The sequence below is a fragment of the Dermacentor albipictus genome, chromosome 7 (genome assembly GCF_038994185.2).
Source record: "Dermacentor albipictus isolate Rhodes 1998 colony chromosome 7, USDA_Dalb.pri_finalv2, whole genome shotgun sequence".
Classification (NCBI taxonomy): Eukaryota; Metazoa; Arthropoda; class Arachnida; order Ixodida; family Ixodidae; genus Dermacentor; species Dermacentor albipictus.
This window is the reverse complement of record NC_091827.1, coordinates 11482702-11496490: the sequence shown is the minus strand read 5'-3', so window position 1 is coordinate 11496490 and position 13789 is coordinate 11482702. Positions and strand designations below refer to the sequence as shown.

The following is a 13789-nucleotide window of genomic DNA, read 5'->3' as shown; positions in this document are numbered from 1 at the left end:
CCAGTTATTTCCTGCCATAGCGCCATTACGAGAACTAAGAAACATGATTGTTGCGTCGGGATACGCGCTCACCTTTCCGTCATGGTAAGGGCATGAAAACGTTTATAAACAAAACTTGTGTCTAGGAAGAAGAGAAAGTTAGCGTTCTAATATTAGTTTCAACATTATGATATTAAGCAGCATTATGATATCATGAGAAAGAAATTCATAGAAGAATAAAAATGGGTTGGATCGCTAAAATCAGACACTGTCAGCTCCTCACTAGAAGCAAAGGAAGGTATATACTAAGCGCATTTTACCAGTGCCGACATATGGAGCAGAGACTTGTAGACTGACAAAGTAGCTTCAGAACAATCAAGGACCGCACTAAGAACGATGGAACGAAGAATGCTAGGCATAACCTTGAGAGACAGAAAGAGAGCAGTTTGGATAAGACAGCAAACGGTTATAGACGATATTCTAATTGACATTAAGAGAAAAAAATGGCGCTGGGCAGTTCACGAAGGGCGCAGATTACATAACCGTTGGACCATTAGGCTGACAGAATGGGTACCAAGAAAAAGGAATGCACCAGAGTACGGCATAAGACTAGGTGGTGCGACGAAATTAGGAAACTTGCGGGTGCTACCTAGAATCGGTTGGCACAGGGCAGAGGTAATTGCAGATCGCAGGGAAAGACCTTCGTCCGGCAGTGGACATAAAATAGGCTGATGGGGATGATGGTGATTTAGTAGCATCGTGCTTTAAATATTACGTCTAAATATGTAGGAGTGATTGAACTTCATGCGTTTTTCTTATATTTCCTAGACAGGAGAATATAAAGCTTATTGCACTGGAGCAGTCGGCGTCGTGTTCAGCCTTCATAACCACATCCATTTTACGAAAAGTACTATCGCAAGTTTTCCCAATAATTTCGCCAACGTCCTGTGCTTACGCAAATCCTTGTGCGTTCGTCGGAATTAAAGCGGCAAACCAAAGTCTCTGATATTTTACCACCAATCGACTTTTCTTTCTTTCTTTCTTTCTTTTTTATGGTTCCAGGCTACGGTGGAGAAGCCTCGGGATCTTCAAGTAGCACTGGTGAGTGCGGCTGCCACTGCTTAGAAATCAATCCTGATATTTCTTCCAAGAAAAACATGTATGAAAATTATGTGAGTACTATTGCTAGAGCAGCTTGAAAGTCGCAGGCGGAAATCCTGTTAAGTACCTTTGTTTTCACAAATAGGGAACATGCCACATTATTTTCTTGTTGTTGATCATGCACATGCGATAGGCTATCGCGAAACATCGCCCATGTCAAACTAAAGTACTGTTTCTGTTTATCTCTGGTTGCAAGCACTATTGCTGGAGCCCACAATTCTGTACACCCTTTATAGCTTTCTTTCGTTTCCTAAATGATTTTTTGTCATATTTACTAGTCTTCTGCAAATTTTCTTATCCACTTTTCAGGCTTCCTATAATTCAAAATTTTTAATACTTTTTGTCGCTCGCCTTTATATTTACACTTATACTCCTTAACTGACGTTTATTATGGCGCTAAATGTGCGCAGCATAAAGACAATTTGATATTTCGTTTCCGTTTCAGGCTACAGTGCCTCTGCTGGAGGAGCCACAGGTTCTTCCAGCGCCACCGGTGAGAACCGTTACCATCTCTTAGAAAAACAGGACCGGGTGTTTTCTTTTCACTAACACTGTTACAGAATTCACGTGCTTGTATTTGTGTTGCAAACTTAGGCCACATACACTAAAAGAATCTTAACACCACTTTTTTCCCATGTGCGCAAACAAAACAACGAAAAATAATAAATACTACCGTATAGGATGAAATCCGGCTTCTGTCACCTCCCTGTCAGCCCTCTCACGTCGGTCCACAATTCTGCTGCGTGCGTTATGACTGATTTATCAACTGCTCCTGCTTTATGTACATCCATACTCACTTCTACGTTACGGAAGCAGAGTTTGCCTGCACAATGCGATAGGTTGCTTTGTCTGTTTTCTCTAGTTATGCCGGCTGCATGCTTTCTTAAAGGAACGCCCTCATTCTCTGTGAATAATACGGCTTTAAGAAGGAGCATTCGTACTTGCTACTAAATCACGTATGTTAAGATCAGTCATAACATCACATTTTTCTGAAACTACCAAAACTATGGTAATTTTGTTTCTCATTCTGAACAAGGCATACACACTTGATGGGATACACTTCGTCAGAAAGGGAGATAGCGATTTCTCGTGCGTATCAAACGCTGTCGCCTAAACCCGCGATTCTCTAAATTACCGGTATGGTTGGTGTCAGTTTGCTTTCATTCTCCACTAATAAAATCCGGCATCCTTACGACTCCTTAAGCGTTCTTACGAATCCTTAAGCAGGCATTTATGTTTCCGGCATGAGCCACAGATCTGCTTTTATTTTTCTTGAATCAGGTTATGGCGGTGGTGGCTTTGGCAGTGCGACCTTCACTGGCGGATCAGTGTCGGGCACATCGGGTGGTTCAGGTGAGTGCGGATGCCACACCTTTAACGAAGCGCATATTGCCAGTACGTTATGGATAATGAACCTTGCTCGCAAACTTGCGCGCCTAGATGCAAACGAAATGTCGTATACTCAATGAATAAACTCAGCACTAGTAGTACTAAATAGTACTTTCGTTCTCACTGTTGGTCACCCTAGGCACACCGAAATGGCCAGTGTGCCATTTCGAACGCGCTCAAGAACCACCGTAGCAGCCTGTAGTTCCTCAAGAGCTGTGACCACCATTCGCGCCTATGTCACGTAATTGCACCAGTCAGGCCTGTCGTTATTATAATCAATACTGTGTCTCCACAGTATTTTTGCGGCTAGCACAGCTTTTATTTTGTTCCTGCTCAAAAGAGCCAAAGTGCTTTACCTAAGATGCCTTCTTTAGAGCGTATGCGATGAAGTATTCATTTGCCTATTTATTATATCTTGAAGGCTAAGGCACAAGCGGTTTTGGAGGCACTGGCGGTGCTGGTGGATCAGGTTCGGTGGCCTCAGGAAGTGGATCTTACACCGCTTTAAAAATAAAATGAAAATTACATGTTCTAATGAACGTAGGTAATAAATATTGAAGCGAGGTTTGAGTACGGGCTAGTTGGTATTCCATTGTTTCAACATCACTTATAGCACATACATAGACATGGGACGTCTTCGTCGTTGTTTTCGTCCCTTGTCTGTGTATGCGGTAAGAGATGGTTGAAACAATCAAAATATTGGGCAAGTGCGTACTAAAACTCTGAATTCAATATGAACACGATACGAATCGTGATCACCATGTGCCTTTTCTATGTCGACAGCGTAGAGAATGTCTCTCACCAGCGATCTCCATATGCTGCTCTCTGGCGTCATTCGACTCCATCATACATATAAGCGAATTTCTTGATGAGATCACATCACCTAATCCATTGCTATGCTCAACCGCGTTTCACCACATTCGGCACTCGTTCTGTTACTCTATATCTGTTTTAGGCATTACACGACCTGCCCAACTGTTCGTTTTAGTGCCAACTAGAGTATCAGCTGAACCCGTTTCGTGTGTCATCCATACCCTATGTCGCGTAAAGCGAAACCTCTGATTTTCTGTTCAGCCACGCATCGTGCCATTTTGATAGCTTCTTCTCTAGCCTGTTTGTTGTTCTGAAATTTTCATACTGCTAGGTTTGTACTGCTACGATGTGCTCGTCGCAGAATGCTTAGCATAACTGTAAATATCTGGTCACGTGTTGTGGGTACCAACCACGCGTGCTGCGACCCATTTCGTTTTCTTTATGTGTTGATATTTCTTAAGCTTTTTCGGTGAAAAGGATTACTTCAGACTTTCACTTACTTGATGCACCTGAATGTTCTCTGATTGACAAATCCATCAGGTGCAAATATACGAACCAATGTTCCCTTTGATTTTTCGCCGACATCAACAATAACCTAGTTGTCTTCATCGCCATGCAGGAGTCGCATACTACAACGTCCTTTTTCTATATTTCAATATCTCTCCGTGCTTTACAATTTCATTTGGACCCACAGCGATGACTCAGTGCACACGGTGTTCCCTCGAAAAGCACGAGCTTTACCTTTCACTTCTCTGTGCTTGTAGGCTCATTACTAGAGGGGGGGGGGAGTGGGCAGAGGGCAAAAGATGTTCGTGTACAACGCTTTCCGGGCACTGAAAGAATCTGAAGTGATGAATCTTAACTCCGAGCCCCCAAAATGGCGTCTCACAGACTCCTAGTGCCACTAGGGAACGTACGACCCGACCAATTATTTGATGGGGTGTATCCCGTTCTAATTTCGGTTTTGCTTCGGCGCAGTTCAACACTCGGAACGGTGTTTGTTATGTCCACCCTTTCTAAGTACACAGGCATCCTCAGGCTTCCGCTCATCATAAGCTTCCGCAGTGTAGTGGCATCAGTTACAGTAAGCGCTTCTCGAACGACAAAATGAATGAGTGGAGCTTTCAGAAAAAAAGGTGGCAATAGAAACCGATTTGTTGTTGCTAATCGAAGTCTCTTAGAAAGACCGAACACATTACTCATATCTGTTATATCTTCTACATTGAAGGTTAAGGATTGTGACAAGGTTACCAAAAGTAGAAAAAGTTAACTCGTGATGTCCGACTGTGCATGCTGACATGCCCGGGAAAGAACTCTCTATTAATTCCCTTATACCTCTCGCCATGAGAGCTACACCTCACAAATGACTTCACTCGGCCCCTACAGGCTAGTCCACTGCCATAGGTCTCAGAATCAAGAAATACTAAGAACACACGTCTTTTGATGCAGAGCTCTTAATTTCCTTCTGTTTTGGCTAAGCCGCACAGTTCATGGGTGGCATTTGTCCATCAGTACAAACAGGGGATATCATGCAACGGAAACAGGCAATAATATTGGTCAGACATTTCATGTATTGCCATTAATACTATATGTTCATACTTTTTAAAGGAGAGATGTCGGGAGATTCTCGAAGTGTGAGGAGGTTAAGAGGACGGTAAATACCCAGCTTTTTCCCCTTCACTGCGGAAATGCAGACAGAAAGATAAAAAAGAGAAGCACAAAGACTGAGGCAGGTGAAAAATGTTAAGGACGGTTAAAGAAAACGTTCAAAATACACAGCAAGGAGGTTAAGCAAAGTTAACGGGCGGCGTTCTACAATGGTGCTGCATGGTGCTTGTGGTCTACTGCGCGGTCCGCAACTTGAAAGGGATCTGCGACGGGGACATAATTCGCCCTGTGCTGATAGCTTCGTGTGCGTTGTGCTCTCGCCGTTATGGTCGCGTTAAGGCGAGTGGCAGTACGAAGGTCGAATCCCTTGCTGCTGCTGGCGTGTTTTGTCACTCCTGCGTTTTGACAGCGAGTGTGTGCGATCATCGAGTGACATGTGTTCATGTTTGCTGGGGCACGCGTGACACCACGGTTGTTAGTTTAGTTAGTAAGCAAATGTTCACAAGTTTATAACGCCGATAAAACTGCTGTTCCGACTTCCTATAGATGTCTACTATTTTGCAATCCCGCTCGATGTTTTGCCTTTTGTGCGAGACTATAACTTTGTTTTTCCTCTACGAGCTAACGTTTTTTGCAACTCACCCAGCAGGGAACGGAAGCAATTTACAGTGGGTAGAACGCGGAACCGAACGTTACACCTTAAATGACTTGCTTTTAAAACCCAGGGAAAACACGGGGAGCGCCGGAGATAGAAATTAAAGACGATGAGCAAGACAAGAACAAGGTGAAAGCAGGAACCTCACGGCTCCTGCTTTCACTTTGTTCTTGTTTTGCTCATCCACTTTTAAAATGCAGTATTTCAAGCTACACCATCTTTTTCTTTCTTGGTTACAGGTTCCGGATACGGTTCCAGCAGCGGCGGTTCGAGCACCAGCGGTAGTGGAAGACTCACGGGCACAACTGGCACTTCGAGTGGGTATACGGCTGCCACACACTTCCATATTGGCCGTGTTGCCTCTGTTGTTGAGTAGAACGTCTTTAGTCCGGAAACAATAGGTCTTACAGGTTGTTTAAGCCAGTTATCTAAATGCTAATACGGAACAACTGTCACGAAATTGGAGGCTAGTTGAAAAGTCTGGCTTTTGCCTCCAGGCTTCATTTCAAGTAGAGCCGTCGACGCGAGACTGCGTTGCCAGAGAGCCGGGCCAACTATTACCAGCCAATGAAGTCATGTCGAAAGCACTATTCGAGCAGTATACACTTGTATACCGAGAAATATCGCACATTGTTCACTCTGTAGTACAACGGGATGACGCACGCTGCTTATATGCCTCCCTCGCGCTCAGCAAAAGGCACCAGTTATTTCCTGCTAAGAAACTAAGAACTAAGAAACATGATCGTTGCGTCTGGATACGCGCTCACCTTTCCGTCATGGTAAGGGCATGAAAAAGTTTCTAAACAAAACTTGTGTCTGGGAAGAAAAGAAAGTTAGCGTTCTAATATCAGTTTCAACATTATGATATTAAGCAGCATTAGGATATCATGAGAAAGAGATTCATAGAAGAATAAAAATGGGTTGGATCGCTAAAAGCAGACACTGTCAGCTCCTCACTGGGAGCTTACCGTTATCATTGAAAAGGAAGGTATGCACTAAGCGCATTTTACCAGTGCCGACATATGGAGCAGAGACTTGGAGACTGACAAAGTAGCTTGAGAACAATCGAGGACCGCACTAAGAACGACGGAACTAAGAATGCTAGGCATAACCTTGAGAGACAGAAAGAGAGCAGTTTGGATAAGACAGCAAACGGTTATAGATGATATTCTAATTGACATTAAGAGAAAACAAATGGCGCTGGGCAGTTCACGTAGGGCGCAGATTATATAACCGTTGGACCATTAGGCTGACAGAATGGGTACCAAGACAAAGGAAGCGCACCAGAGTACGGCATAAGACTAGGTGGTGCGACGAAATAAGGAAACTGGCGGGTGCTACCTAGAATGGGTTGACACAGAGCAGGGGTTATCGTAGATCGCAGGGAAAGGCCTTCGTCCGGCAGTGGACATAAAATAGGCTGATGGAGATGATGGTGATTTAGCAGCATCGTGCTTTAAATATTACGTCTAAATATGTAGGAGTCATTGAACTTCATGCCTTTTTCTTATATTTCCTAGACAGGAGAATATAATGGTTACTGCTCTGGAGCAGCTGGCGCCGTGTTCAGCCTTCATAACCACATCCATTTGACGAAAAGCACTATCGCAAGTCTTCCCGATTATTTCGCCAACGTCCTGTAGTTACGCAAACCCATTTGCGTCCTTCGGAATCAAAGCGGCAAACCAAAGTCTCTGATAATTTGGCACGGATCGACTTTTACGAAATACTTTAATGAACGTATACTCGACGAACTCGTGCCATATGTGCAGCTAAATATTTCTTTCTTTTTTATGGTTCCAGGCTACGGTGGAGAAGCCTCGGGATCTTCGAGTAGCACTGGTGAGTGTGTCTGCCACTGCTTAGAAATCAATCCTGATATTTCTTCCAAGAAAAACATGTATGAAAATTATGTGAGTACTATTGCTTGAGCAGCTTGAAAGTCGCAGGCAGAAATCCTGTTAAGTACCTTTGTTTTCACAAGTAGCCAACATGCCATATTATTTTCTCGTTGTTGATGATGCACATGCGATAGGCTATCGCGAAACATCGCCCATGTCAAACTAAACTACTGTTTCTGTTTATCTCTGGTTGCAAGCACTATTGCTTGCTATTGTACAATTCTGTACACCTTTTATAGGTTTCATTCATTTCCTAAAAATATTTTTGTCATATTTACTAGTCTTCTTCAAATTTCGTTAGCCCTTTATTAGGTTTCCTATAATTTAAATTTTTGAATACTTTCTCTCGCTCGGCTTTGGATTTCAACTTATACTCGTTAACCTACCGGTATTATGATGCCAAATGTGCGCAGCATATAGAGAATTTCATAATTTGTTTCCGTTTCAGGCTACGGTGGCTCTGCCGGAGAAGCCACAGGTTCTACCAGCGCCACCGGTGAGAACCGTTACCATCTCTTAGAGCAACAGGACCGGGCGTTTCTTTTTACTAACACTGTTACAGAATTGACGTGCTCGTGCTTGTGTTGCAAACTTAGGCCACATATACTAAAATAATCTTAACACCACTTTTTTCATATGTGCGCAACCAACACAACGAAAAATAATAAATACTACCGTATAGGGTGAAATCCGGCTTCTGTCACCTCCCTGTCAGCCCTCTCACGTCGGTCCACAATTCTGCTGCGTGCGTTATGACTAATTTATCAACTGCTCCAGCTTTATGTACATCCATGCTCACTTCTACGTTACGGAAGCAGAGTTTGCCTGCACAATGCGATAGGTTGCTTTGTCTGTTTTCTCTAGTTATGCCGGCCGCATGCTTTCTTAAATGAACGCCCTCATTCTCTGTGAATAAATACGGCTTTAAGAAGAAGCGTTCGTACTTGCTACTAAATCACGTATGTTAAAATTAGTCATAACATCACATTTTTCTGAACCTACCAAAACTATGGTAATTTTGTTTCTCATTCTGAACAAGGCATACACACTTGATGGGATTCACTTCGTCAGAAAGGGAGATAGCGATTTCTCGTGCGTATCAAACGCTGTCGCCTAAACCCGCGATTCTCTAAATTACCGGTATGGTTGGTGTCAGTTTGCTTTCATTCTCCAATAATAAAATCCGGCATCCTTACGACTCCTTAAGCTTTCTTACGCATCCTTAAGCAGGCATTTATGTTTCCGGCATGAGCCACAGATCTGCTTTTATTTTTCTTGAATCAGGTTATGGCGGTGGTGGCTTTGGCAGTGCGACCTTCACTGGCGGATCAGTGTCGGGCACATCGGGTGGTTCAGGTGAGTGCGGATGCCACACCTTTAACGAAGCGCATATTGCCAGTACGTTATGGATAATGAACCTTGCTCGCAAACTTGCGCGCCTAGATGCAAACGAAATGTCGTATACTCAATGAATAAACTCAGCACTAGTAGTACTAAATAGTACTTTCGTTCTCACTGTTGGTCACCCTAGGCACGCCGAAATGGCCAGTGTGCCATTTAGAACGCGCTCAAGAACCACCGTAGCAGCCTGTAGTTCCTCAAGAGCTGTGACCACCATTCGCGATTATGTCACGTAATTGCACCAGTCAGGCCTGTCGTTATTATAATCAATGCTATGTCTCCACAGTATTTTTGCGGCTAGCACAGCTTTTATTTTGTTCCTGCTCAAAAGAGCCAAAGTGCTTTACCTAAGATGCCTTCTTTAGAGCCTATGCGATGAAGTATTCATTTGCCTATTTATTATATCTTGAAGGCTAAGGCACAAGCGGTTTTGGAGGCACTGGCGGTGCTGGTGGATCAGGTTCGGTGGCCTCAGGAAGTGGATCTTGCACCGCTTTAAAAATAAAATGAAAATTACATGTTCTAATGAACGTAGGTAATAAATATTGAAGCGAGGTTTGAGTACGGGCTAGTTGGTATTCCATTGTTTCAACATCACTTATAGCACATACATAGACATGGGACGTCTTCGTCGTTGTTTTCGTCCCTTGTCTGTGTATGCGGTAAGAGATGGTTGAAACAATCAAAATATTGGGCAAGTGCGTACTAAAACTCTGAATTCAATATGAACACGATACGAATCGTGATCACCATGTGCCTTTTCTATGTCGACAGCGTAGAGAATGTCTCTCCCCAGCGATCTCCATTTGCTGCTCTCTGGCGTCATTCGACTCCATCATACATATAAGCGAATTTCTTGATGAGATCACATCACCTAATCCATTGCTATGCTCAACCGCGTTTCACCACATTCGGCACTCGTTCTGTTACTCTATATCTGTTTTATGCATTACACGACCTGCCCAACTGTTCGTTTTAGTGCCAACTAGAGTATCAGCTGAACCCGTTTCGTGTGTCATCCATACCCTATGTCGCGCAAAGCGAAACCTCTGATTTTCTGTTAAGCCACGCATCGTGCCATTTTTATAGATTCTTCTCCAGCCTGTTTGTTGTTCTGAAATTTTCATACTGCTAGGTTTTTACTGCTACGATGTGCTCGTCGCAGAATGTTTAGGATAACTGTAAATATCTGGTCACGCCTTGTGGGTACCAGCCACACGTGCTGCGACCTATTTGGTTTTCTTTAAGTGTTGATATTTCTTAAGCTTTTTCAGTGAACAGGATTACTTCAGATTTTCACTTACTTGATACACCTGAATGTTCTGTGATTGACAAATCCATCAGGTGCAAATATACGAACCAATGTTCCCTTTGATTTTTCGCCGACATCAACAATAACCTAGTTGTCTTTATCGCCATGCAGGAGTCGCATACTACAACGTCCTTTTTTCTATATTTCAATATCTCTCTGTGCTTTACAATTTCATTTGGGCCCACTATGAAGACTCAGTGCGTACGGCGTTCCGTCGAATAGTACGAGCTCTAGCTTTCTGTTTTCTGTGCTTGTAGATTCATTACTAGAGGGGGGGGGGGGGCAGAGGGCAAAAGACGTTCGTATACGACGCTTTCCGCCGGGCACTGAAAGAATCTGAAGTGATGAATCTTAACTCCGAGCCCCCAAAATGGCGTCTCACAGACCCCTAGTGCCGCTTGGGAACGTACGGCCAGACCAGTTATTTGATGGGGTGTATCCCGTTCTAATTTCGGTTTTGCTTCGACGCAGTTCAACACTCGGAATGGTGTTTGTTATGTCCATCTTTTCTAAGCACACAGGCGTCATCAGGCTTCCGCTCATCATAAGCTTCCGCAGTGTAGTGGCATCAGTTACAGTAAGCGCTTCTCGAACGACAAAATGAATGAGTTGAGCTTTCAGAAAAAAAGGTGGCAATAGAAACCGATTTGTTGTTGCTAATCGAAGTCTCTTAGAAAGACCGAACACATTACTCATATCTGTTATATCTTCTACATTGAAGGTTAAGGAATGTGACAAGGTTACCAAAAGTAGAAAAAGTTAACTCGTGCTGCGCGACTGTGCATGCTGACATGCCCAGGAAAAAAATCTCTATTAATTCCCTTATACCTCTCGCCATGAGAGCTACACGTCACAAATGACTTCACTCGGCCCCTACAGGCTAGTCCGCTGCCATAGTTCTCAGAATCAAGGAATACTAAGAACACACGTCTGTTGATGCAGAGCTCTTAATTTCCTTCTGTTTTGGCTAAGGAGCACAGTGCATGGGTGATATTTGTCCATAAGTACAAACATGGGATATCATGCAACGGAAACAGGCAATAGTATTGGTCAGATATTTCATGTATTACCATTAATACTATATGTTCGTACTTTTTAAAGGAGAGAAGTCGGGAGATGCTCGAAATGTGAGGAGGTTAAGACGACGTTAAATAACCAGCTTTTTACCCTGCACTGCGGTAAGGCACACAGAAAGATAAAAAAGAGAAGCACAAAGACTGAGGCAGGTGAAAAATGTTAAGGGTGGTTAAAGAAAACGTTCAAAACACACAGCAAGGAGGTTAAGCAAAGTTAACCGGCGGCGTTCTACTGTGGAGCTGGTGCTTGTGGGCTGCTGCGTGGTCCCCAGCTTGAAAGCGATCTGCGACGGGGACGTAATTCTCCCTGTGCTGATAGCTTCGTGTGCGTTGTGCTCTCGCCGTTATGGTCGCGTTAAGGTGAGTGGCAGTACGAAGGTCGAATACCTCGCTGCTGCTGGCGTGTTTTGTCACTCCTGCGTTTTGACAGCGAGTGCGTGCGATCATAGAGTGACATGTGTTCATGTTTGCTGGGGCACGCGTGACACCACGGTTGTTAGTTTAGTTAGTAAGCAAACGTTCTAAAGTTTATACCGCCGATAAAACTACTATCCTCACTTCGTATCGCTGTCCACTATTTTGCTACCCCGGTCAATGTTTTGCCTTTGGGGCGAGATTGCAAACCTTTTTTTTTTTTCCTCTACCAGCAAATGCTTCTCGCAACTTACCACGCACGGAACGGAACCATTTTAGGGTGGGTAGTACATGGAACCGAACCTTACCCCTTAAATGACATACTTTTAAAATGCAGATAAGACACGGGGAACGCCGGAGATTGAAATTCAAAATTATGAGCAAAGCGAGAAGAAGGTGAAAGCACGAGCCATACGGCTCCTACTTTCACCTTGTTCTCGTTTTCCTCATATTAAAATGCAATATTTCAAGCTACACCATCTTTCTCTTTTTTTCGTTACAGGTTCCGGATACGGTTCCCTCAGCGGCGGTTCGAGCACCAGCGGTATTGGAAGACTCACGGGCACAACTGGCACTTCGAGTGGGTATACGGCTGCCACACACTTCCATGTTGGCGGTCTTGCCACTGTATTTGAGCAGAAGGTTATTACTCCGGAAACAACAGCTCTTACAGGTTGTTTAAGCCAGTTATCTAAATGCTAATACGGAACAACTGTCACGAAATTGGAGGCCAGTTGAAAAGTCTGGCTTTTGCCTTCAGGCTTCATTTCAAGTAGAGCCGTTGACGCGAGACTGCGTTGCCAGAGAGCCGGGCCAGCTATTACCATCCAATGAAGTCAAGTCGCAAGGACCATTCGAGCAGCTTACGCTTGACTACCGAGAAATCTCGCACATTATTTGTTCACACGGTGGTAGAACTAGAAGACGCGCGCTGCTGATGTGCCTCCCTCTGCGCTCTGCCAAAAGGCACCAGCACTTTCATTTCATTTTTATTCCTTAAAGACCCCGTAACGGGGTATTACATAAGGGGTCCGCCAATCCGCTACTATGAGAACTAAGAAACATGATTGCTGGGTCTGGATACGCGCTGATCTTGCCATCATGGGAAGGGCATGAAAACTTTACAAGCAAACAAAATTTGTGTCTGGGATGAAAAGAAAGCTCGCATATTTATATGAGTTTGAACATTATGATATATAATATCATTAAGATATCATGATGAAGGAATTATTCGAAGAATAAAAATGGGTTGGATTGCATACGGCCGACATTGTCCGCTCCTGAGAAGAAGCGTACCGTTAGTATTGAAAAGGATGGTATGCAATCAGTGCATTTTACCGGTGCTGATATATGGGGCAGAGACTTGAAGAATGTCAAAGACGCTTGAGAACACGATAAGGACCGCACAAAGTGCGATAGAACTAAGAATGCTATATCCATAACTTTAGGATACGAAAAGAGAGCGGTTTAGATCAGAGAGCAAACGGGTATAGACGATATTCTAATTGACATTACCAGAAAAAAAATGGTTCTGGGCAGGTCAGGTAGTGCGCCGATAAGATAACCGTTGGAACATTAGGATGACAGAATTGGTACCAAGAGAAGGGAAGCGCAGTAGAGGACATCAGAAGACTATAGGTGGCGCGACAAAATTAGGTAATTTGTGGGTTCTGGTTGGAATCGGTTGGCGCAGGACAGGGGTAATTGGAGATCGCCGCGAGAAGCCTTCGTCCTGCAGTGGGTAAAAAAATGGGATGATGATGATGATGATGATGATGATGATGATGATGGTGGTGGTGGTGGTGATTTAACAGCATTATGTTTGAAATATTGCGTCTAAATATGAGTGTGTGAAGATCGTGCCTGTTTTGTATATTTCCTCAACCAGCCAATCTGATGGTTATAGCTCTGGAGCAGTCGGCGTCGTGTACGGCCTTCATAGCCACATCCATCTTACGACAGCGACTATCGCAAGTTTTCCATATTATTTCGCCAACGTCCTGTGCTTCCGCAAATCCTTGTGCGTTCTTCGGAATCAAAGCGGCAAACCCAATGCTATGATATTTTGGCGCCGATCGAC

At 43.8% G+C, this 13789-nt stretch overlaps 1 protein-coding gene across 11 annotated transcripts in view; it reads left to right on the top strand.

Moving 5' to 3' along the window:
• Positions 1–13789, top strand: part of LOC135904403 (uncharacterized transmembrane protein DDB_G0289901-like) — a 127360-nt gene that overhangs the window by 67282 nt on the left and 46289 nt on the right. For 9 of the 11 annotated variants that reach the window (XM_065435181.2, XM_065435183.1, XM_065435182.1 and 6 more), the window contains 8 exons: positions 1042–1080; positions 1586–1633; positions 2422–2493; positions 5845–5922; positions 7409–7447; positions 7955–8002; positions 8791–8862; positions 12212–12289. In XM_065435181.2, coding sequence (XP_065291253.1) covers positions 1042–1080; positions 1586–1633; positions 2422–2493; positions 5845–5922; positions 7409–7447; positions 7955–8002; positions 8791–8862; positions 12212–12289 — 474 coding nt within the window. The remainder of the gene's footprint in view (positions 1–1041; positions 1081–1585; positions 1634–2421; positions 2494–5844; positions 5923–7408; positions 7448–7954; positions 8003–8790; positions 8863–12211; positions 12290–13789) is intronic. The other 2 variants (XM_065435185.1, XM_065435186.1) reach the window with 2 other exon arrangements.